General features: G+C 40.3%; 1 protein-coding gene across 1 annotated transcript in view; it reads right to left on the reverse strand.

The window, feature by feature from the left end:
- LOC120951412 (uncharacterized) overlaps nt 1–26,962 on the reverse strand; it is a 161,274-nt gene that overhangs the window by 130,143 nt on the left and 4,169 nt on the right. Inside the window, 5 exon segments of the mRNA XM_040370111.2 lie at nt 7,835–7,975; nt 8,836–9,064; nt 9,329–10,168; nt 10,248–10,362; nt 10,615–14,404. Of these exon segments, the coding sequence (XP_040226045.2) occupies nt 7,835–7,975; nt 8,836–9,064; nt 9,329–10,168; nt 10,248–10,362; nt 10,615–14,381 (5,092 nt within the window). The 5' untranslated portion in view covers nt 14,382–14,404.

Genomic DNA, 26,962 nt, shown 5'->3' on the forward strand with positions numbered 1-26,962 from the left:
AGGCATGCAGAAAAATTCGTGCAAACATGTTTGTATTTATATTTCCATACACCGTGTGAAACTCCAAAATGTTGGCACGTAGGGAGTATGTTTATTTACAAATCTGCGCTACGTACGCACTGCTTCTAGGAAGCGGAGCTTCCCTCAACTTCTGAAGCAGTATTTTTTGCTACTTTTTTGTATCATAACTAGACCAAGCGATGCGAGGGAAGGAAGGTAATTCTACGAACGCTTAAGATGTAAGGAATCAGATTATTGCAACCATCAGAGTTCAGGAAAGAATTACTTCAGCATCTTCGGTGTTAAATTTCATGGTAAATTCCAAACGCAACCCTATTTAAAGCATGTATCTTAGCTGGCTGACATACTTAATTTTGACTTCTAACTTGTTGATAGTAAGTAAATAAATAAATAAATCCGCCTTTATAGGACCACCCAAAGGTTAACGCAGCATTTCTTTCAGTAATCAATGAGAATATTCACAAATCATTATTTTTTAATAAAGATTTTTCTACAATAGACTCACACTTTTGTAATCGACCTTAGAATACCAAAATGATTTCAAAGAAATCAGTAAGTACTAAACATATTCATTTTATACAAACGGTACCGTTATGATTTAAATTACGGACCGCTTCAAATTCCGGACATTTGGCATGTTTTTATGGAATATCTTCATATCCAGTCCCTGGACAGGCTGCTTTTTAATTGTAGATGTTTGTCATGATGAACTAGAATCAATTAAAAATTTATCTGTCTCATAGAAGGCCCCGATGCTACAGTAAATACATATTTTCTGTCGGACAGTTCACCATCTGAGGTATTCTTAGCAGTTTTGCTTCAAACATACGTCAGTGTTATTTCTTCGAAAATTCCTATTAATGGCGTCCACGTGCATTGAAACCCATCGGAATCATTGTGGAAGAAGTTATCAGCGCGAAAACAGCTATGTGTTATCATATAGTATTCTGAATTTCATTAAAACACATATTTAACCGTCATGTGTACAACCGCCTACCCGGGTAAGTTTCGCATCTTTATTCCAACATAACTTTGGTTTTAAAAATCGTATCGATTTGATATTTTAAAAATGCCCCAGAAAAGATGATTTCTACCCATGTGCCAAAAGTAAAAAATATCAAAACTGTTTAAATATTTTTTTTCTTTTCCTTCAAATGTTGTATTACAGTGTAACGATATTTTGAAATTAAAACTGAAATAATCTCTTTTAAAATGATACCAACCACTACAAGCAAACGAAATAAAATTGGCTGAAAGTTAACACACACATTCATACTTTTGTCATAGTGTTACTGCCAAATAGGGATGGGTGTTTTGGAGCGCACCAATGACTCCGAAGTCGGCTCTGCACCAACAGCTCCGGAGCCGTACCTCCGTACCAACAGCCCCGGAGCCGGCGACGAATCAATGGCTCTGGACTAACGTTTCAATAGAGACGGCATTGTATGATAGCCTAAAAAACGAATCTATCTTCTCGCAAGTGTAGAAGCTAACACCCGAACAATGGTTGAACAATGTTCAAAACATATCGGTTTTTTATAGATTCCTTTCAACATTATTTACTCAGCTAATTATAGATATTCCCGATTGAAACGAAAATGATTGATTATCGAAAATGATTTTTTTGGTGCAGCCGTGGGTGCGGAGCCGGCTCCGTTGGGTTAGAGAGGAGGAAGTTCCGAAGTTGTCTGGAGCCGGTCGGAGTCGGTTTTTAATAAAACATCATGAGCTTATTTTAACTTTTGAACTGAACTTTTGAAAGAATCGTAAGTAAAACTTAGAAAAATACTAATCATCCACTTAAAACGTGCGGCCTGGCCAGTTATGGTGGTGGAGTTAGAGCATATTTTTTATTGAAAAAATTATTGATAGGAATTTTAAAATTTTAATTTTACTACGATATGTTATAAAACATTATTATGAACTTTTAAGACAATTTTCATTCAAATCTTACCAGAAATTCAAAAAATATACTCTTTTAACCACGAAAAACATCATTGTTCCATACAAAATGTATGGCCTACCCGGGTAGGCGGTTGTGCGATTACGTAAAGTGTTTTGGTCGTACACAAGACGGTTAATTCTGTCCCGAAAACGAGGCAATATTTTTTATCTTGTTCTAAATTGTCACATTTAATAGACGGAAAGCCGAAGTCAATTGTGATGTATTGCATTTTTTTACATAACAAGAATAACAAGAAAACTAAGATATTTTAAGATGTATGTGACAAATGCATTGATGGCCGTACGAGAAAGACCGTCAATTCGCGTATCAGTTCTAGGGTTCTATTCATCTACGAGTGCAAGAGAAAACAGTACTCGAACCCCGTTGTATTAAGACCGTCGTTCTGTCAGTCTAGGATAGCGGTCTGCAAACTTTGTGGCCGAAAGTGCCAAATTCGACAAAAATGTTCGTAGAGTTTCGCGTGAAAGGCCAAATTGTTAAACCAAGACCAAAAATGTGTGAAAGTTCTAAAACTCTTTATATGAACAAGCAAGAGCCGCCATCTCGATATCAAAGAGCCGCATGCGGCTCGCGAGCCGTACTTTGCCGTTCGCTGGTCTAGGAGGACACCGATATTCAGAATCAAATGTCCAGACCTTAAAACAAGTTAAAAACTAAAATGGTGTAATGTGTGTGTAAATTTGAAGATTATAAAAGGAGTATTGAGGCTGTCCGGAATATGAATCAAATCGTCATTAATTTGAAACATGAGCTCTTAACTGTCCGGAATATGAATCAAAATATCGTTGAGTATTATGATGTTTCAAGTAAAATTGTTGAAAATCTTTATTTTTTTCTCAAATGTAGAGGGTTTACTTTAGTAAAATGAGTAAACAGATGTTTGACCGATTAAAATTGAATTATTAAGAAAATAATAAAAGTCTAAAATTATAAGTCTTAAGTGTCCGTAATTCGAAGCAGTACGGTACATACTTGTACTTATACATACGGTACAGTACATACTTGTACTTATTAGTTATACTCAACCCATACATTTATCATTGTTTTCAGCTTGATCTGCGTAAATTGTATGAATCGAAGGGTATACCCAAACTTTTTATGCGATAACTTATTTTATCCTTCATTGTATTCAAAAGGTACTAGCTAAACAGTAGCCCCATCACTACTAAAAATGAAGCACTGCTTTCATTCCATTAACCATTCAATTTGTTTTGCCGATTTGATTGGCACGTACGTCCGTTTCTTGAATTGATCGATGGGCATTGAAACTGTCAGTCAACCGGTACCAGCCGGCACCTAAGAAACGACGTTTTATCAGCTAGAATCGGACAGTGCAAATGAATCATCGTATGAACGTATCCAGAAATTGTCATCGTGATGCGTTAATTCAAATATCTACACTAGTCCTTCGTCATCATTTTCACGCTTGCGCGAAAAGCGATAAATATATTTTTTTATCGAAACTGACGAAATTAATGTGAGTCTTAACCAGAACCGAGGAGTATTCGACATTGGAATAGTTCAAAGGGCCATTATTCAACTTTCTTTTGAAAGAATAGTTGTATAAAGTATTGAAAATATTTATTATTTACAAATACAGTCAATGGAAATGGTTCCTGGTCGTATCTGGTTTTAATGGTTGTAAACAGGCTGATTATGGGCTTGTTTATCATTCTCTCAGCCAGAAGACATTCAAGGTTTTTGAATATTCTGGAAAAGTGGATAGACGGTTTTAAGGACCACAATAAGACAACCGTCATTTTAGATGACTACAACATAAACTGGATGAATGTCCATAAATGTAACCAGCTCAGAAAACGAACTCCATAAACATGGAACAAAAAATCAAGGAACCCACAAGAATTGAGAGTTTCGATACTCAAATGTGTGATACATGGACGAATGTTTGATGAGAGCTTTTCCCTTATAATTTTATTTGTGCTGAAGAATGTTAACCATAATGAAATTTCAATTGTTATGAAATTAAAATAAAAATCTAGTTGGAAATGACTAATAACGTAACACACTGACCCAAAACGACCTAAAATGGTTTTTCGAAAATGAAATACTAAAACAATCGACCACTTCTTCAAGAAAATAAACAAATGTTGGGGTCCTTCACGATTCTAGTAAGCTTTTTTTATATGGAGTTTGACAGTTGGAGGCTGAATCATGAACATGTCAACACTTCGTACAACTCCACACACAAACGTAGCCTGAGATTTTCAGTCTAGATTATTTTAGCCTCAAAGCTAGAATAAGATTCGAGTACCTGCTCGAATAAATGGCAAAATAAGGTCGTGTTTTCATTTATGCTAAGGTGCATTCAAGAGATCAAGTGGTGGAATCTAGAATCGAAGTGTATGTTGACCAGGTGGTCTCATAGCATGTTTTATATAACCAAATTTGAACGTCACTTTTTGACAGCATGGGTGAAATTTTTTGTTCAAACAAGCTTTCTGGAAACTTGACGAATACACAAAACACTCTTAAAATCTTCATTCAAAAACAGAAGCGATAAAAATCAGCCTTCTTAATACATACAGATTGGGATAAGCCCACCTGTATACTATACACACTTTGATAGCTGCTCGAAAACTTCTATAGAATGCAAACAGCTGACATTTCAGGCTTAAATTTCAGCCTACGATCTAGAAACAGAAAGAGGCCCAATAATAACAAGAGCTACTTCACTAAACCAATATCTAAATAAATAACTAACAGCTGATATCAGCCCAATTACTAGTATTATAAAGACATTATTCATTTTTTCAGATGCGAATATCTCCTTAAGATCAGCATACGGTTCTGATACTAATTATTTCACATTCCATACAAAGCATATGGAAAAGAGCCTCTAACCCATAATGAGTACGTATATCGAGTCATTGAAACGGATTAAACTCGTTATGTAATTATTCACTCACTTCAAACAATTGCTCATTTCAAAACTAAGATGCATTTTCTTATTGCGTTGTATTTTAAATATTATTTTTTTAATGAAATTAGAATTGAAAATACTAATAGTGGGGAAAAACGTTACGTTGCTACACAGTTATAAGGCTCATTGCTCATGAAACATTAAACAAATGAAAATCAAAATAAGCTTCTAGACATATCGTAAATGAACGAACGCCATTAAAACCTTCATCAAATAAAATATCTTTCATCAAATTTTCAAATCATTATCATGACTAATATTGTTTCCGATCGAGAGTTCCGCCGTGCAACGATGTAGAAACAATCATGGACGTCAGTCATGGACCACGAAAGCACCGATTGCCCCCATTGATTGTGCGTGTTCATTGTTGTGTGAGTATGGTGATATCCTTCTCTTGACATAAAATAGCCCCAACCCGGAAATGGAACCTTTTGTAGGTCAAAACGCACAAAAACACACACACAAGCAAATCGAAAAGAAGCGATGCGAAAGGATGGCCGATGAATAGCTCGATCTGCTTGATATTCATTCCGACCCTTGGGCAAGAACTTTTAATCGATATGGTTGGAATAACTGGTCGTCTATCATCTCAGAAATGCTTGTTGGCCTATAGGTTTTTTTTACGGCAATCCCGGTGATTATGTTGCAAACCTAGGCCCTATGTCCTAAAAGAGAAGGCGCCCACCATTTATGTATCGAGTGCTGTCGTCGTATTTACGATGCTAAAAATGGCGCTAACCATTGTTCGTCGGCGCCTTTCTCCGTTTGTTTGTATCGTCTGGTTTTGTTCATCCGATTCTTCCAAAGCTCATCATTGAACCGAAAGGAAGGTTATCCGCTTTCCTTGCTTTCTATCAATCGCTACACTGAGTTTCCGTGTCTATCACAATTTTATTGTACACATCCGGCATGACGTCCTTTTGAGCAGCATTTTGGCTGTATACATTTTTTTGTTTCGTGCTTTCTTACTTTCTTTAGTTTAAAAATGCCCCGGCAAAGAATGAATAGAAACACCAAACTGACCAAAGCATCCAGATTTTGTTGAATCTATTAAACTGACCGAATAATGACCGTTTTAAGTAACAACATATTTATTCTTTCATTATTGTTTCAGCTAAGCTCTCATTTCTAATAACGATTCATTTTTGACGCCAAAACATTTGAATTCAACAAGGTTACATGCTGGTTAATACTTTTCTAAGCACATTTATATTTGTATGCATGCAAAAATTATTTTTATAAAAATGCAAGACTTAGTAAAGAACTGAAAAATGCTATAGTCCCTCCAACTTCTAGCCCATTCGTAGGTTAGCTTAAGTGCGACGTGTCGGTCATGTCCGGTGGCATAAACGGAAATAACTCGGTCATCGTACTTCCGTTTCGCTTCCGCCACCTTTTTCATTGTTGTCGACATCTTGTGACCTGATGGGCCGAATAGTTTCCTCTCGGGGAGGATTAATTCGGAAGCGACCAACAGTTCCAAACAATCATCTCCGGATGGAGTCCGGATGTCGTAAGCGGATTGCAATCATAAAAATGGAATATTAGCGGAGGGTAAATGTATAAAGTGACAATTTTTACGTCACTTTTTAATACCAAAGTGCTTTGGGTTCGGCGATTTTGTAACAAAGAGAGAGCGGGAGAGAGAGAGCGAGAGAGAGAGAGAGAGAGAGTGAGAGAGAGTGAGAGCGAGAGAGAGTGTGTGTGTGTGTGTGTGTGTGTGAGAGAGAGAGAGAGAGAGAGAGAGAGAGAGAGAGAGAGAGTAACATTTCGGGGGAATGTAATGTTGACAATATTCAAATACAATAAAAATTATAAACACACATTCGCAATAAACTCCCAACAACCGAATGTTTTTTGAACGACGTTCAAACATATCCTTCCTGTCAAGATGGATAAAAAGTACAATTAAATAATTAGCTTGTGCAACAGTTATGTTTGACGTCATTTCCCTCAGCTGGTGATATAATAAACAAGGCATACAGTCGTACCGGAACGTCACAAGCTCGATTATCATGACATTAATTTTTGCACAACTACACACCATCCCGTTCTCATCAATAAGCGCTCATAGTCTAAGTCGAAATGTCATTTGCTACGTTCAAAAATACACCCACCAGTGAACAATTCCGTGCCGGCGGGGTACAGGTCTGTTGGGAAAAACACCAACCATTTCCCACCATAGTACACCCACTTCTTTACCATCAATAATAAACTGCAGAACGTTTGTCCTATCCATTATACTTAATTGCTACCGGAATATGATGATTTTTCGAGTTTTCTAGTGCGAGGGACGCATTGGGACGCATCGGTTAGTATGCTTGATGCGGTATCATGCGTCCTTTCAGAAAAAACCTTTCCCTCAGTGACACCAGACGACTGACGTAGGCCTGCTGTTACATGGTCAGCGCGGTGTGTGATAAATGGAACGAATCATACAACCATGACAAGGCAATCGTGAGTTTTTGACAACCGAGCGGGAAGAGGAGTTGGGGAGGAAAATATGCAGGCATTATAATTAACGATAATGGATGAAATACTATTAATCGAAACACGACGCAAAACGAGCACCGGTTCATTATGCCACTGACAGCGAGCTGCCCGTGGAAAGGCGGAAAGTTTGCAAAAGTCGCCTAAATAATGACCAAGGCATGCCACCTGGGATAAAACAAACCGGAATAAATGAATGATACAAATAGGCACATATTCGTATGATACGGTAAGGAGCTTTACCAGTATTAAAACGAACGCAAATTGTTTCTAAGATATGTAACACATTCAATCAAAAACTACATATTTTTGTGCACTTGTTATATCATTTTTTGGACACCGAATCCTTCTAGCAGCTAGAGTGAATGTAATTAAACAGATACAATTCATGACTCGAGAAACAAAACAACACTTACCTGGACTGTCGTGCGGCATCGGTGCACAGAATGCGCTTGAGCTGCCGGATGAGGACGTGGGCGGAGGATAGAATGCTCTCGGAGGTCCTAGCGGCGAGTCACATTGCGCTGGTTGTACGAACAGAGGCGGAGTTGATAGAGCTGTTAATTTGTCAGCGGTACATAAAAACAGATTCATATAATTGATTAATTATCATCCCACTTCATTTGTGTCACACACTGCACTTCCACGTGGGAGATGATGTGTGACAGTTGTAATAAAATAAATTAGTGCTGCTGTGTATAAATGGAAACAATGGAGGAACGGTTGCATCAACCATGCTGATTTATAATAAATGCACAATACGTTCAATTTATCTGTATGCGGTATTGCTCAGCTACTTTAGCTATGTTCTGATACACATTCGGTGGTTAATGTATACACGTATGGTTATTGCATATTTTTTAAATAATTCTTGACTGCTTTTCGCATAGGAAGAACATAAACACCGAAAATACAAACCATTTATCTAACTTCATATGCATTCTATACGCTGAACATATTGGCCTCCTGACATAATGAACACAATTTGTTCAGAAAAACAACCAACATACCACACCTCTCACACAGTTTCACGTCCGACACTGGTGCAAGGACGACAAACAAGCCGTTCGCAGTTAATTTTTCAAACCCCTCCATCAAATAATTCGCATTCCAGGAGACCTTGTCGTAGCAAGCAGTTTATGCGGTGTCTGGTTCTTGTACTCATTAATTATTCGTCGACTAGCGACTTCTAGTCTGTTCTTTTCCTAACTATCCGGGTATGTAGGGTAAGAAAAGAGTACCTAGAATTTCTTAACTGCACGTTATGTTATCTATTTTGTTAGATGTTTAGTTATATTATTATTATAACAGCATTATTTCTTAATTTAAAAAAACAACTAACAACCAACTGTATCCGTTTGTCTATTTTCCCATTGTGATACACTCGCACGTACCTTTGCTCCTTGTTCATACTTACTCTGATCGTTTGGTGGTCGCATACTAGAGAGGGCCGATAACGGTGTGTAGGATTTGGGTGGCGCTTCACCCGGTCGTACCAATCGTTCCTCGGTAACGCTTTGCTGCACACGGTATTGCATTTTGCAGTACGCCTCCTGGTTTGCTCCCAGTGAAGAGTTCACGTACACACCGGTAATCGTGACTTCCGTGTCTTGCGCGATAACTAAATTGCTCGACACTGGGCGAGGCTGTGTAAAAGTACGAGGAAAGACGAAGAAGGAATGCAAACACGATGAAGTAATGACAAGTTATTTATCCGCAATATCAACAAAGTCGAGATATATCATTTATGGCAAGAGAGTTAGTCATACTTTGAGGAAATTGTGTGTGTGTTTGTCTAGCTGTACTGCTTACAATTTTTCGACTGTCATATCCCGAATTTGCGGCCTTATAGTCAAGGCCATTGAAATTAGGATCAAAAGTTTTGTTAAAAATGTAAAACTACTACTTACCTCTTCTATTTCACGTTTTACCTCCATTGGATCGTCCTTACGATCGCGCATCGGTTCCGTCTTGATGACCACTTTCTTCTTCTTAGTCAACACTTCCTGCTGAGCGACTGATATTGTTCCCAAGGCATTCGACGTCGATGGCTGATTGGAGCACATAGATTCCACTGACATATCTATTTGTTTGACATCAAGCGGCGCTGCTGAGACCTGCTGGCTTGCTTGCAAATCTGAATCGATTCGTAACTCCTTCTCTCCAATAGATTCCTTTTTCTCCTTGGTATCTCCTTTAGTTGCCGACAACACGGCCGCATTGTCTTTGTGCTCTTTCGAATCCTTGGTAGTTTTCTTCGATTTTGGTGCCTTTTCAGTCGAGCATTCCGAGTCACTGGAGTCGGTATTACGGTATAGTACTCGCTGCACTTCGTAGGTTGCCGCCATCATTGCAGATGCGTTCAGACTCGCCATGCGTTTCTTGCCAATGTACTCTTTGTAGTCACCACCAGGCTCGGCCTTTTCGGTCTTTGGCTCACGCTTGCGCTTCTTGGCTACATCGTCTTGTTTATTTTTTGCACTTTCCACTTTCTCCGATCCACTTGACGACGAGCTGGCTGCTCCCTCTTCTTGGCGCTCGTTGTCTGTCATCAAGGCTTTCAGTTCCTTCTTAATCTTTTTCCCCGGAGGTTTCGGTGCTTTTTCCTGCTTTTCGGACGCCTTCTCCGACTTCTCTTTGTCCTTCTCGGATTTTTCGGACTTTGTTTGCACAGTCGCGGACTTAGCCTTACTCTTACGCGCTACCTTCTTTTTCACCTTGCGTTTTCTAGTGGGATCAGTATCCTTACCCTAGACAGTGAAACGAATCATAGAGTTAAACTCATCTACACACATTTACTTCAATTTAAAGATTAAGAAATGTACTTACCTGGGCATACGTCTCATCACTATCCGGTAATTGTTCGATCTCCGACTCCAAACTGGAAGCATCGGGATCCCAATGTTTGCCGGCTCCACGAAGTCCTGGCGCACATCGAAGATTTCTGGTAATAAAGAGTAATAAGAACATACATCCATTTATCCACCGGAAATCAACTACATACTCTTCCACACCATGCGAAAATTAGGAACAATTTGCTCCTCCTGCAGCGATCTACACCATGTTACCGCTACAGAGCGACAGAAGCAGAAACCTGAGGCCACCGATAGTAATCTTGAACGTTTTTCAACAACCTCCAAGCTGCTGCTTCGTCTCAACTCGAACGATACAACTCCATCGGCACGCAATCACTTACCTCATAACGACTGGTTCCTCTTCGCTCGATTCCGCACTATCTTGATCGCTGTCCTTTTTGGGTGCTTCCTCTTTGACCTTCGGCTTTACTTCTTCGCGAGCTGCTTCATCCGCTTGCTTCTGCTGATGGGATGGCGCCTCCTTCCTTTCCTGTTTTGGGGTTTCCTTCTTTTCCTCACGCTTCTTGTCGGGCTCCTTTCGTTCTGGTTCCTTGCTTTTACTCTGCTCTGGCTCTTTCCCTTTGCCATGCGGGGCCATTTCACTGGATACAGTCTCTCCGGAGCGACTCTCCTCCCCAGCACTCTCCTCTTCCGGACAGATGCGCTCCTTCTTTATGCGCTCCCCATCCTTAGTGATCGTGCGGATGACACGCGACCCGCTCGACTGGCTCATTAAGCTTGCCTCAAGCGCGCCGCGCATCTCATTCTCATACAAGCAGTGTACCTTGGCCAAAGCGTTCAGCGATGCAACGCGATGTCGTTTAGGACCCGACCAAAAACCGTACAGCTTAACGTTGCGCTTCTTTGCCGACTGGCGCTTTTTCGCAATACGGGTTCTTACTGTATCGGTGGACGAGCAGCCGTCAGAATCGCCGCTGCCGTTGTCCTCGTCATCTTCGCCATCATCTTCACCCTCATCATCGTCATCCACCTCATCTGCAGAGGAATGCAAGTCTTCCTTCGCTTCCTGTTTGAGCTTTTTTGTAAGCGTAGCTGCTTTCTTCTTCGTCTTCTTCTCTGCCAAATCCGCATCGTCCTGTTCTTTTTCAGACTCAGAGGATTCACCAGTTTTTTGTTCCTTTTTCATCGAGGACACCGTCTCTGACAGTGCAGCTTCTATGCGTCGCTTCTGTTTCTTTAATGGAACGATCCGCTTCTTGTTATCGTCTTCATCGGCCTTTTCTCTCTCACCATCACTGCCAGCTCCAGGCGGATTAGATCGAATTTCTTCCTTCTTTCCCTCCACAATTTTCGGCTTTGCCGTTAGTGAGTCATCTGTAGTATCCCGTGAAATATCCTCGCGCGATTGACTAACGTCTACTGAAGACTTGCGTTTGAAATTGGGTTTCCCGGCCTTAACCGGTGCATCAATTTCGCTTTCCGAATCATCAAAATCATACACATCTTTCTTTTCTAATTTGCCCTCCTTTGAATGACATTCCTCAGGAACGGCTGGAACAGAGCACGGGCCGCTGCTCACTGATACCTTCGTGCTTTTACCGCTTGTACCACTGGATGAATTCTTCCGTGCGTACGAGCGCTTTCCTTGTTTTCCGGAGCTTTTAAGTAACCCGGCAAGAATTGGACCGCTTGCGCTTTGAGGAACATTTGTTTCCGGTCCAACGTCCGAGGAATCTTCTTTCGTTCTCTCTTCAGTCTGATCTTGCGCCTTTTCCCCATCCTTTGGCTGTGAAGGCTGACTGATTGCTGAATTTTTGACAGTGCTCGATGCAGTAGCTTCCATAACCGATTGCACAGGGTTTTGTTTTTGTTGAAGCTGTCGCAGCGGCACGTCGTCATCATTTTCTGTCGACGAGCGATCGCGATTGGAAACTGCAGTGGCCGTACTAGCGACCTCTTCTTTAGCAGCAAAAGAACTATCGATAGCTTTGATATCCTTTGATGGAACGGTCGAAGATGTTTCATCATTAACGACGCTGGGTAATGGGAGAGAAGGTTCTGTTGCTGCCAATGGGTGGGTTTTAGTATTTGTCTTCACGTTTGCTTGTTTCACTTTGCTAGCACTATTCACCTTCTTTGGCGTAGTGGATTTTGCCATTTTTGCCGGTTTTTCACCACTTCCAGTGTCTTCCGTACCAGATTTTGGTTTTTTTGCATACTTTCGCTTCGCTGGAGATGCTGGCGGCGGCTGTTCCTGAAACTTCACCTCCTTCTTGCAGACCTGATCAACTACAGCAGCCTTCTTCTTTTCGTTCATTTCCTTTGCCTTCGATTTTGAAGAGGCGGCTGAGCAATCTTTCTTTGCTGACGGCTTGCGTGGTGTTGGCTGCTTTTTGGTTTTTATTTCATGTAGACTTTTACTTTGTGCAGCCGGTATAGCTATTACCCCATCACCTGAGCCATCTTTTTTTGATTCATCAGCTGACTCCTTCTTGATGGCACTGGACGTTTCAATATCTTCGCGCTCCAGTGCTTTCACTATGCTATCTATTCTAATGTGAACCTCTTCGTTCTTTTCCTCCTGGTCCTCTTGCTCAATTGAACTACCCCGACCAATCGTCAAAGAACCTTCCTGTTCTGCGGATTGTTTGACAACAGGAAGTTCCGAGGTGTCATCCATTTTCTGCTGCTCAGTGATTTTTGATACAGACTCAGAGATACCGGGCTTATTTTGCTTCAAATCGGACGATCCGGATGAGTTGTTTGCTTTTTTGTTAGACTTGGCACCCTGACCCGCTCCCTTAGCTGAAGACGTTTTCACTGTAGCGGCATTGCCACCGGAGCCCGAGGTGGGTGTTGTCTTATCATCCTTCCGTGTCGATTTCGAGGCGAGTTTCTCATCCACATCCTTCGTCGATGATCCTTTTCCACTCATTTTCTTTTGACCTTCTGCTGGCTGTTGGTCCACTTTCAGCGTAACTGTTTTCTTCGACTTTCCACCAGAAGAAATAGATTCTTTTGTTGATTTTTCTACCGATTCCCCTTCCACCGACGGCGCTGGCTCTTCTGATGTTACGGATGGCTTTCTTCCTACAGCACCAGTACCAGCCGTGTTGTCTGCTCCACCCCCTCCATATTTGCCCTGAGCGACCGTGGTGCGAGATTTTGTCTTGACCATTTCGCTGATTGAAGGGTTGACCACAGATTCCTCCGCCGATTTTAACAAATACGCCGCGTCAATCGATTGATTGATGGTTTTATCCGGGACACCGAGATTCTTTAACTCTTTCTGGATTTTCTTTTCCTTTTCCCGCAGCTTTGACTCGATGGATGATGACGTAGGAATGCTAGCTGTCATCGAACGATTATCGCCCAAGTCACCTACGCTACAGACCGTCGACGAATTACAACCACTGTCGGATAGTTTTCGTTTAGCGGCATCAGATTTTTCGGTCTGTCCGGTGTTTCGTTTCGTAGCGCCCACTGTTTCCTTGGTAGATTTTCTGGACCGATTTGCAGAATCCTTGCCAGTGGCTTTAACAGTCGTGTTTTGTGATGTCGGTGAATTAACAGAGTCGGTTTTATTCGCTTTTGCGACATGCTGTTTATTTCCTTTCCCTACTGAAGATCCCAATGTTTCCGATTTTCCCACCACAACTCCAGTTATGCTGCACGTTGTCGATGAGCTTGTAATTGTTTCAGACTCTGTAAGGGGTTTAGCGTCAATTTTTGAAGAATCTGGAGAATCACCACCAGAAACACTCTTTGACACAGTAGCCGACAATTTTGATTTGCCGGATTGTGGTGTTTGTTGCTGACTGGAGCATTGTTGATTAGTATTCGATATTTTTTCCGTTGACTTTCCCCCGCTGTTTACTGCCGAGGTGTTTGAAACTGCAGCTCCTGAAGCTGCAGTTAGATTCGGTGCACCTTCTTTGGTTTTAGACTGTAAACGTTTTACTGGTTTTTTTGCAGATGCCGTAGACGAAGAAGAGGAGCTAGGATTAGATTTCGCATCCGTTCCAACAGGACCAGCGGATGCATTACCCGTCGATCCTACCGTTGAACTGGTCAAAGCAACACCACCACCGCCACCGGAAGATTTTTTTTCGCCTGATGCTGATGTTTGCTGCTTTTTCGGCTTCATTGTGAAAATTCTAACGCCAGAGTCTGAAAATATAAAAAGATAATGCAATAAATAAATTTTAGAAATACCAATCATGATTAAATAGTACATTTATAATTGAATAAAGCTTGCTATAAACAGATTTTTTTATTTAATCATACGGAGACAAATGGTCTTCTAAAATAATAATTATCATTTGGAATGTAATATATTTTATACAACACATACATTTTCGGTACTTTTCATTGTCTTATAGAAAATGGTTGATTACAACCAGAAAGCATATGTGCCTAGCAAATGAATAGTACCAGCAACAAGTACCAGCAGAGTACTGAAACCCAAGTATATGTATACGAACATAAGGTGCCGAAAATACGTTCGTTCCCTACACACGCGCCAATCTGTGCAAGATCGTAAATCATGTTGGAAAACTTTTCAACCATCCAACGCGCAATGTTCCAACACGCTTATCAAAAGGAACCATTACGTCTCACTGGCCCAGTTCTATCCTCCCTTTCGAATGTTGATAAGCATTTCAATTAAACGCCCATCCTTCATTACGTAAGGGCAAACCAAAAGGCACATTCGTTGGGCTTCAAGGGAATTTGATTAATGAATGATTTATGAGAAGGTGGTGAAAAATCATAGCCATTAGGTAGCGATAAAATTCAGCTGATTAATTTTTGGTGTATAATGTGGGTGTGTGTATGTGTGGTAGGTTTGAGTGTGACACGGCCTGTAATAAGTGTTGATGATGAGAAAATGAGATTTGAGCAGAACGAGCAGATTACAACCGGCAAAAGACGTTCAGGGCAGCCGACACAATCATGCAATTATACATTCGAGCGTGTAATACAATCAACCATCCTCCTCATGTCATGTCAAACGTCCTCGTCAACAACAAATGAAATATGTATACTATACACCATACTGGATTTCATTCCTTTGCTCGTTGACTGAAGTACATAAGGAGGCAGCCGAAGCAACAGTACTCCGAATAAAAAGACCAAACACTTACTCCTTCAGCAATTACATCATGAAGGTTGGTACTGGAACTCGGAAGTGTTTGATTTCTAAATTTACACACGCACACACAATCACCAAAACGTTTTTAATACGCATTATCGCGTAACCAATATGTATTAAAACAGTTAAAAGCAAACTATTGACCAAAGTGGTCAGAAAGTAACCACCCGCGAGTACAGCAGCGATAGAATAATAATAGCAAACAATGGGCCGCTACAATAAGCCACCGACACGGTCCCGACAGGAAGGATAATTAAAACCGCAACAAGATCATTAAACCAGATAGCGGCAATTATTCAATTTTGTGCATTTTGTACACACATAATCGCGCTGCTCTGGTTGTTACAAGCTAAAAGAGGTGGAGTAATGCTCACTGCTCTCCCACTCATGCACATACACACACACACATAAAGGTAGCGGTTCCGGTAGGGGCGCCTTTGAACGGCACGGCATGCTGTCAGTTATCGATATATGCAAATGTATGATTAGTTCTGGCGCTCATCCGGTCTAGCACCTGGTACCGTAAAGGCCAGGGGCGCCTGACGTTTGCCTTCTCGTTCATCTGCTATGGGAAGCGTTCAATTATCTCGCCTCAGATCCTCGCTCACTTTCTGGCAGAGTATATTATCCCTTTTCTCACATACTATATAAACAACGCGCACGAAAACATAATAGGACGGAATGACGATGCTACTTTATAAGAGCTGCCTCTTTTCGTGTTTTTTTAGGTGTTGTTGTAGCCGTTAATTGAAGAAAAGCTACATTTAATGCACTGCAACAAAGGATGAAGATACAGATGGATCAATAAAGAGAGCAGCAAACAAAAACATCGTTCCATCGATCGTTTTTCCTTCGCTATCGGAAATAAAATGGTTATAACTCATCACTGTCAACGTAATTGTTTGTGTATGGTGCATTTTATTGAAAATCAATATGATTTTATTTCAAGCACACCATTTTACTATATAAACAACAGAAACTTTAGAACACAGGAGAAAGAATGCTCAATGTATTTTCATGCATAAATTATTAAATGAGCTTATTGATGCACCTGAAATTTTAAATCTGATAAGTTTTTCTGCACCTACTAGGGATCTTAGAAGCAGGTCTTTAATCAGGATCCCATTTCGATCTTCTTCATTTGGCGCTAACGACCCTTTAATTAAAATGTGTGTTAGCTACAATAGACTTGAATCATCTGCAGATTTTCATATCCCTGTTTCTCACCTTCGTCAGTTGTAAAGGGCTAGTGTTATTTACGTTTAAGTTGTTTACTAATTAAGAATTTGTATCTGTTATTTAGGCCTATTGCCCGATAACGTAAATAAATAAATAATAAATATAATAATAAACAGTTGTAAAATACCTGACAACTGAGGCAACCCGAAGTGTAGTACCGAACATGAAAGCCCACCTAGATGTATCAAACAAAGTGCTGGGAATAAAGCTACAAAATAATGAAATTTTGATTGTAATAAGACAGAGCAAACAGTACACCCGCACTTCACTATCGACTATTGAAACTCTCCATTTTCTTCTCAATTTCAAGTGACCCTGTATTGCCCTAAGTACGGGCCCATCGTGGGTCAAAAAGCCTCACAATCGACTTGGCGCGCCGAAAGCCACCTCGTAGCAATCGCGCAATGTTTATTGAATAAATATGCACGTGACTCATGTTTGCCAGTTCCAAACAGTAGGTCACCCGTCCGGCCGTGCGGACGTGAAGCCGCAGCATGATAATGATAATCGCGTGCAGCAGTGTGCGGACCCACGGACCCACGTAAAGTGAGCTTCCCGTTTACTACATGATCCAAAGGTGGTTGGATCAGGTTCGGGCATACGAGACGAAAGTATTTCGAACGTGCGCCCTCATGTCGAACCACACACCAACAAGAAGGAATTTCACCCAAGAGTGTCATGGTATGGGTTCGATCGGTACAAATATGTTTGCTGACCGTGTCATGTTTACACCCATATGTTTGAATCCATTTTCACTTACTTACTCGCGACGCAAGTGATGCCTGGACGCACATAGCATTACAACAATAACTGGGATTGTTGGTCTAGCTTTAAGGTATTTATGGAAAAAAAAATTTCGGACCGGAACGAAACACTTTCTTTTATCAGGACTAATTTAAGACAATTTAATAGCAAACGCAAATGATACGTTTGTTATGACTTTTAATAGTTATTTTTTATCATTGTTCGGCCACATATATTAAAAGTATTATTATGCGATCCTACTTACATTTCATCAATTGCACCAATGTCCTGAACGCAATTGAATGCCATTTTTGTTTATAATTTGTAATTTATAATTAATATTTTAAAGAAAAGTATAACACCTAACTGTCATATCAATTTTCCCGAAGAAAAAAGAAATAAAATATGACATAACTGGTAATCAAACAAGTTGCTCTGAGATGTATTTTCATACCGCTTTTCAATTTTCGTTCCGATTAATAAGCTTATTTTCCAACTCCAATTACCAGAGAACTTTAATATTTTTTAGTATCCGAATAAAATGCTTGACATGCAATGTTATAATGTTCAGGCCAATTATTAAGTTTAGCGGGCCGATCATGGGCCGTACCAGGGTACTCAATAATTCTCATTTTCCTAAACACCAAAAAGCGCAGCGTAAACAAAGAAAGACAAACTCTTAACAATTAGAACAGCTTATACATTAAATCCCATAGCAGGAGCAGTACATCGCTATCATTCTTGACATGAAAAGGATACATTACTAACTAAACACAATAATTTTCTATCAGAACACAGCCCGGAATCAAATGTTAACTACTCACACTTGAAGAGTTTTACAGTCAACCAAATATACTTTCACATGTTTAAATTAAAGGTCGATTTTAAAAATGCCACTGTTTACCGCTTACTTATCTCGTTTCAGATACACTGTCCACTGTTTAAAAATCGACGATTTTGAACAGATTCGGCCAAGTTTACTGATGTACTAAAATACTAAAATACATGAGCTTAACTTTTCGGACCAGCGTTTGATTTCCATTTATCAGGCTGAAAAAGTACACACTTTATATTCTAGGTCAGTTTGGTGAAACGTTTGGAATGGAGCGTTAGCCTAATTGCAGTCACCAAACGTCATACTCCATAGAAAAGAATAGTTAGTTGTAAAATTTTCAATAAAGTAACAAAATAATGGATTTCCCCCCAAAATATATACAGTGGAACTCCTCATAACGGGTATCCCTTATGACGGTCTAAACGCTCTATAAATACCGATCATACAGAGTAAAATCTCGCATAACGAGCAATACCATATTTGTGTTCGTGAACATTTTTGCGATTCCGATGTGAAATTAAGATCACGATCGGTTAACATTAAGCATTTCTTTCGTGTTGGTTATCGCTCAGGCAAACAAGAGATTCAGTACTAATTGTGTATAATTGTGTGATGCACAAATGTGTTGTATATGGACGAGGGTTTTTTGCGGGCTCTTCTGCACCTACTTGTTGTCAGTTGGAGAAGTTTCATATAACTACATATATGGTGTGCAAGTGTGTAGTAGATTTTATCCACAGTGATTTATCTAAATGTTTAAAAACTTTATTCGTGCTAATATTCGTCATTTACCTATGACGAATATTAGCACGAATAAAGTTTTTAAACATTTAGATAAATCACTGTGGATAAAATCTACTACACACTTGCACACCATATATGTAGTTATATGAAACTTCTCCAACTGACAACAAGTAGGTGCAGAAGAGCCCGCAAAAAACCCTCGTCCATATACAACACATTTGTGCATCACACAATTATACACAATTAGTACTGAATCTCTTGTTTGCCTGAGATTCTTGTTGGCAAATTCGAGATTCTTGTTGGCAAACAAGAGATTCAGTACTAATTGTGTATAATTGTGTGATGCACAAATGTGTTGTATATGGACGAGGGTTTTTTGCGGGCTCTTCTGCACCTACTTGTTGTCAGTTGGAGAAGTTTCATATAACTACATATATGGTGTGCAAGTGTGTAGTAGATTTTATCCACAGTGATTTATCTAAATGTTTAAAAACTTTATTCGTGCTAATATTCGTCATTTACCTATGACGAATATTAGCACGAATAAAGTTTTTAAACATTTAGATAAATCACTGTGGATAAAATCTACTACACACTTGCACACCATATATGTAGTTATATGAAACTTCTCCAACTGACAACAAGTAGGTGCAGAAGAGCCCGCAAAAAACCCTCGTCCATATACAACACATTTGTGCATCACACAATTATACACAATTAGTACTGAATCTCTTGTTTGCCTGAGCGATAACCAACACGAAAGAAATGCTTAATGTTAACCGATCGTGATCTTAATTTCACATCGGAATCGCAAAAATGTTCACGAACACAAATATGGTATTGCTATATTTACCACAACAAATTGAGGAAACTAGCTGATTTTGGGAAAAAAGTTTAGTAGGAAATGTTTGTTTAACAACAAACATTTCCAAGACAAAAACCGATAAAATATCATTCGAAAAACGATCCATCCATCGTCAGGTACGGTCCTTTTTTCAAGAAAATGGATCAATAATAATGACAAAAAAACAGCTAACTACAAATATCTTCGAAATTATTAGAGTTATGGTCAGTTTTTCAAATGCCAGTATAACAATAGAATTATTTCATTTCAGCGCTTGAAATAAATTATTTCACTTTTCACACAAATTAAATATGGAAAGGAGCATTTCGTTCTCATACTATTTCAAATTAACTCTACTGTTGCTGAATCCAACTATTTAAAAACATAAAAGACTCTGATCTACTAGCAGTGTTATCCGAGCATCCTGGCAAAGTCAAGTATCGATAAGCTCAGATAAACGGCGCTCCGCTGTACTTTATTTCTCACCAAAAGTGAAATTTTGATCACGTAAAACCCACATCGCACTTTTGATGGCCTCAGCTTGATTCGCGCTGTTTATCTTCAAATCACTCTAGTATGTGCGGTATATGATAGCGGCTTATGAGCCATTGATGAGGAATTGAAGATGAGGTCGGGAAGTGCCACATTTTACATGCCGTGTATGTGGCTTCCAAACAGTGCCGTACCCCAATGGTATGGATTTTTATCGGCAACGGCTACAGAGCCTTGTAACCGGCTTCGAAGGATGAATAAAAGCAACCAAGAGCCAATGCTCTACCGGTATTTTTTCGGGATACATCAAAGCCTGACATCTCGCTACAAAATCTTCGAACACAATCTGTGCGAAGAGATCATACACGCCAACTGACGCCATACCATTATCACTGAATTCTTGTCTTTCCGCCCGTGTTTCTAACTTCTCCTGGGCCACCCATGCGAAACCATCACAGTGAGAACAAAAGCAATACCCACTAAAAAAAACATACACACGCAAACGCATCTCGTTCGTTTCCTGGCTTTCATGAAAGCACAGAATATCGCCAGCAATGTCAATCCGACCGGCCAGTCAGTCAAGCACCACAATAAGAAGTATTTCCGTTTACGAGCCATGAAACTCATTTTCAGCCAGCGCTGCATGGGTATGCATGACCGAGAATCGCATCCTAATAACCAACATCGAAAACACATTCATACCGCAAACGAAGGGCTTTAGGATGCGGTCAATCCAATTCCAGTTGTTTCATTTGTCTTCTTCATTTGCATGCTTTAAAGTGTCTTTCTTGAGAAAGGGCATCTTGTTCGTCAATCAGTATTACAGGATGAGATGTTCTTCGTTCTTCTGTGTTTTTAAACGCCAGACGGAACAGTGAACCTTTTTTGTTAAATGCATACTTATAATGTACACCAATTTGGAATTTGTGCTTTTTGTTGTATTCGGCGAATTTTATTGTTGTTTTGTTGATTGCCAAAAGTTAAACATGCCATGTTTAATGTACCGAAATGGAATAGTGCTGCTGATGGGTGTTTTGTTCTGTTATACTATTCCCAACAGCAGTTACAAGTTTAAGTATCGGAAATATTCATTATATTTTCCGGCTTTTTTTAAATAAACTCTGTTCAGTTATGATCGATCCAGATGGATTTTTTAATTGATCCTTCATTTTTATAATCCATTAGTTAGAAAAAGAACAACCTCTTTCCTTAGATAAGCGCAATCCAACATTATATCCCCCAAAATACTCCGCAAAAATTATTATACATCTCGCGGTAGCCGCCAAGAATCTGACGATAGGCAAAAAGAAAAACCAACCTATGCCGGATAATCTGTCAGGCAACAAAATTGCCAGAAAACCCGTAGAGAATGGCAAAGGGCGAAAATTGAACCCCATTAAGCACCTGTACACGGAGTGAAAGATCAGTAACTTACCTAATTAAACTTCGACCGTTCCACGTTTTAACCCACTCAAGATTCGTTACAGATCTGGAAAAGGCCGCCAAAACAGGAACGATGGAACTGCTGGAGAATCAATAATTGATGGTAAATTTTCCAATAATCTTCATCCAATTTGAAATTCACTCTCGGGTTAATTTTTTACTTAATTTTTCTTCCATCGATCCAACACAAGTCATGTCACCACTCTGCGAACCGGAGTGATCGGAAAAGGAAAAATTGAGCATGAACCTTGTAATCCAAATCTTGCAATTGGTGATAAATTGTAGAACTGTTGAAGAGCCGAGCTAAGGTGGGAAATTCCAGTCGATGCGGGAAAAAAATCGATCCCTAAACCTTTGAAGGACTAGCGAACAAGGCGGAGAGCAAGATAACGAAAAGTAAAATCACGGATTCTAAGGAACCAGCCACCACTGAACATCGAAAACGGCCCAACTGTGTCCGGGAGTTCCAACTTTTTCCATCAATACTGCTGCGTTGCGACTGCGATCGGCTGCGTCTCCTTTCAGTTGGAATCGATTTCCTGAGACCATAAAGTTATTATCGGGAGTAATTTACTTCGATAATGGGAAAGAAAGAAACCGAAGCCCAAATCATTGCTTCTTTCCCTCCCCGCGAGGGACCGGTATACTACACTTCAGAAAAATGAACAAAATCGATGCAATCCTATGGGCCTGTAGTGCTGGAAAATTTAGGACACAAGAGAATACGCACCGTCGCATGGGGGGAAAAACATTTTGGTGAGTTTTTTTGTTTGCCCTTTTCCGCTGGAAGGGAGAAAAATAGACCCATTTATTGTCTATCTCCCTTTCGTACAAACGCACGCTTCTTACAAATGAGTGAAGTAATGCGAGTGGTGACGACATTTGAAGGGCTACATAAGCGTAAGAAAGCGGACAAGGCCTACGGCGTGAACGATATTATTTCGGTAAGTGTTGGGCAGCTTCAGAATTGTGTCTCGGGTGGTGGAGGTATGGATCCGGAAAATGTGCTATTAATGGGAACCGATTAGGTGGTGCGAAGGAAATATTTTATTCACTTGAAGAAAATGTGGCTGAGAAAGGGATAAACATGCCAAGCTTTCATTGCGGCATTCCACTTCAGCAATAGATATCAATATTTGAGAAACAGCTCGGTAGAAATCCTTTGTACATACAAGAAGAACGAATATATCGGAAGTGTCGATATATTGTAGCAGATTTACTGACCATAGGATGTATCTGTCACATGAAACAAAAGTAATAATCTAAAAAGCTTGTAAAACAAAAACAACACAACGTGAAATTTCTAATTATCTATTGTAGTGGCCATTTGAACGATGTGTTGTTCTATTTTATACCAGTTTATGGTTATCAGATCTCTTTTATCGGTTGCACAGAAAGTTTGGTATTCGCAACAATCATTTGACCAAGTCTCAAGCCATACGTAAGTTAATAATAGCCATAATAGTTCAGTCCTTTCGATATGTAAGTCCAAAATAAGCATGGAATGCCTATGACGGCTACATTACGAGATAAACATAACGAACCATTGAATATGTTTTACTATTTCGGTAAATTTTTGATTATCTGAATTTGGGGCAAGGGTGCCAGCAAGCATTTTTTTCCCATTAAAACGTTAGTTAAATGACCAATTAAGTATACTGATGGTTTCGTTCCAATGACTAGATATATTCTTTTCAACTGTTTTATGTTGAGTTTCAAAATTGGACAGAAAATTATAAAATTTCAACCACACCAAATAAACTCTAAAAAAATATAGGAACAATGAACCGAGAAAATATTTATACCGCCGTAAAGTTAGGAAAAAGTTACTTTTTTGTGGGGTTAGTTAAAAAAAAATATCACTGAAAAATCCAATTTCAAAAAAGTTACAACTTTTGGAGCAAGAGAGCCACTTCTATTTGGGTCAAATGTGCCACTATGTATCATAGGCGCGGGCTGTCAAAAATGTAAACTTTGTTGTAGCGTGCAGCGGTATGGTGCGCTATCTATTATGCGCGGATTCCGTCCCGGAAAAACTGGCCAGTAGCTAAGATATTGCAGTACACATTGTGGCCAAAAAGGGTACATTGGTGATACAAGACATGTAAGAACACGTACATTAGTAAAAAAATCAATTATCCAAGAAATTCAATTATTTAAACCATTTGGCCGTCTTGCCCATAGCCCAAAAATTACGTCTTTTTCGACCCCTTTTAAAACACGTCAAAACAGTTTTGTTTGCACTTATATCCACGTAAACTCAGCTATAAGTGAGCAAATAGGCGTAAAATGGTTATGAGATATAAATCAGTTTTTGATAAACGGGTTTTTATGAGTAATAACATGAAATGCTTAAGGTGGCACACTTGCCAATAATTACCACTTTACTGAACCAATGCAGCAACACAAACGTACGAAACCTATCTTTACTATATCTGCATCGTATGGTACCCGAGGAGCAACACAGCGCCAACCTTGGTCGACGACAGAAACCTGATACATTTCTAGAGGGACACATAGTTTTACGCTTGATACGACAACACCACTCAACATCGCGCTACAACTGTTCGCGAGCTGTCACATTTGGTTAGCACTTCAATCAACCCCCGGGGTAAGGTTAGTTCATTTATAACCTAAACATGGCCCTAAACAAGGATAGCTCGTTGTTCAAGAGTAGCATCGCTCTTTAAATTCCCCCTCCGCAAGAGAGCTGGCGGGTTTTGTAGATGTGATCGAAAGTATTGATCTCAAATAATAATGTTCTATTTTATAATGCTGATCCCTTTTTTGGGATTTATATTCAACAGACACTAAATGCAAGGCGCCAATGTTGATTACAAGACTGATCTCCACATTCCCCATCTACTGCTATCGGTCCTTTTTCCGGTGCAATGACATTTTTATTGCATTTCGGCCATAAGTCGTCATAGTTAGTTCGTTAGCTGTGCAGATTGATGAACTTCACCAACCGGCAAAGTATTTGAAATCTAAACTGCACGATTGCTTCGCCCCATGGACATGCAAGGTGCAGATAGTTGAAATACGATCCCACGGACGATGAAGCTTCGGGAATTTGTTCAATCACTCATTCCAAAAGGAGCAAATGTGAAGCGCAACTTACAGAACCATTAGCCAAGAATGATTCTTCGAGATTCTTCAGCGCCGTCGTGGCAAAAAGGTACGAGGCAAAATGCCACCAAGCCGGATTGGAAACATCCGCAGGGTTGCGCATCCTGGCGGAACCCAATCGAATGTATCCGCGTTTTCTTCTTTGTCATGTAATGCTCATTCAGCAAATTATTCCATTTGACTTTGGCGCACATTCCGAAGCGTGGCAGAACATCACCGCAGCGAACAGACCCTGCCGCCAAAGATGAACGCAGCAGGAAAGGCAAACGGTGAGTAAAATTGCACAAGTGCACCAAAAGAAACCAAAAGCACATCGGAGCATCGGGAGGGGTTTTGTGGCGGAGAAAGAACGCTAATGAAAGAGGATGCACCGGAGCGGTGTTCTGAAAGAGGAGAGACGCAGCGAGACGAATTATTATCAACCACAATCAGCAGCAACATACAGCAGGAAGCAGTTCTACTACTACGAGGTGGGTTGGCCACGGAAATAGGGGAGGAATCATTTAGCGCGACGCGTACCGAGCCGAGTCCCCCGACGACGAGGGCTTCATTCTGGTGGGGTTTTTTTTAGGACAGCTCGCAGCTGCTAACATGCAACAGGAGAAGCTACTCATTTTGCTCCACGTACTCTACCAAATGCTGACAATCATCGCCGTCGTCGTCATCGTCATCATCGGCGGCATCAGTAGCACTGGTGTGTGACGTCAGGCGGAGTGCGACGAAGAGGTAAACCCTGCCCCGTACGCAGAGAGCTAAAGAGTTAGTACGTAGCTGCGCTCTTCAATGCAACAAAAAAAAAAGATCATAAACCGGTAGCAGTTAGTTAGCCTTAACGCCAGCCTATTCTGCTTCAACACCTGCGTCCGGGAGCGTGCTTGCATTGACTGCAGAGAACCGGAGCGCCGTGCTTTTGGGCTAGTGTAAATGAGTGCACTCTGCAGGCACATATCACGACCGCCTCCTGGGAGAAGAAGTTGAAAGTCATGATTCTCGGCACAAAACGCACGGTGCAAAAGGCCGACTGCATTCATCATGCACCGTGACAAGTGCTCGCGATGATTGCGAGGTGTGTGTGTGCATGTTAGGTTCTAGATCGGTTGAACTGTGAAACATACAGGCAGGCAGGCAGGCAATGTACGAAACAAAACAACACACAAGTGAGAACGAATGAAATAAATTTCCACCGGCTCCGTTGCAACATAAATGCATAACGAGTCTCTCCACACATATTCGTTCTACGTTCTGCAAGGTCCCATTGGTACGGTTGCCGTTGCAAGCGAACATAAACGCTGCCATTCTTCTGCCCGGAAACTCCATGAAGCTAGCCCCCCAACTTCTTTCCCGCCCCAGTGGCATGCGTCGAATCGTTTAGAACGCGTTCTTCGATTGGAAAACTCGATTGCATCGTTTGGAGGCAAAACATCGCGGTTTTAAAGTGCTACCGGTGTGTATGCGGTATGTTTTGAGAGCTCGTTCAGATTTTTCAGCTTGTTCAAGTATTTTTTTTAAATTATTTTCCCATTTTAACATTCTCAATCTGCTGAACCAAGCCTGCATGGTGTTCTATTTTTGTACGGCCTCTCCTGACCGTTTCCTGGCATGTGGGGAAACTAGATTGTGACTATTTTGGTTATTGTTTTAATAGATATGCAGCAAAAACCGCATAGCTTGCAGGAAATAATTGTCCCTCTGGTTAATGAGAGACAATCACACATTTAAGCTGAAAATTTTGAATTAATTTGCATTCTTTGTTGGACCAGTTTTACAATTTCTATAAGCTTCTAGTTTTTAGTGGCTGGAACAACAACATTTTCATGAACAAGTGCGTAACTAACGTATCGTAGAGGAGCTGCTCTTAAATATGAACAAGCAACTGTAACATTATTTTTGTCTGTTTTAATACTATTCATTCGAGAGTGCTTAGCTCCAGACAGTCGCAAGTGAAATTTAATAATGAAATAAATAAGTAGGGACAGTTCCTTGGTACAGTCGTCGGCCCGCACAACCCAACAACATGCCCGTCGTGGGTTCAAGCCTTGTATGTACCATTTACCCGTAGCCAACCCTGATTATCCAGCTACATGGTACTAAAATACGTCTCGAAAG

This window comes from Anopheles coluzzii, chromosome 2 (assembly GCF_943734685.1).
Source record: "Anopheles coluzzii chromosome 2, AcolN3, whole genome shotgun sequence".
In the NCBI taxonomy this organism is placed as follows: Eukaryota; Metazoa; Arthropoda; class Insecta; order Diptera; family Culicidae; genus Anopheles; species Anopheles coluzzii.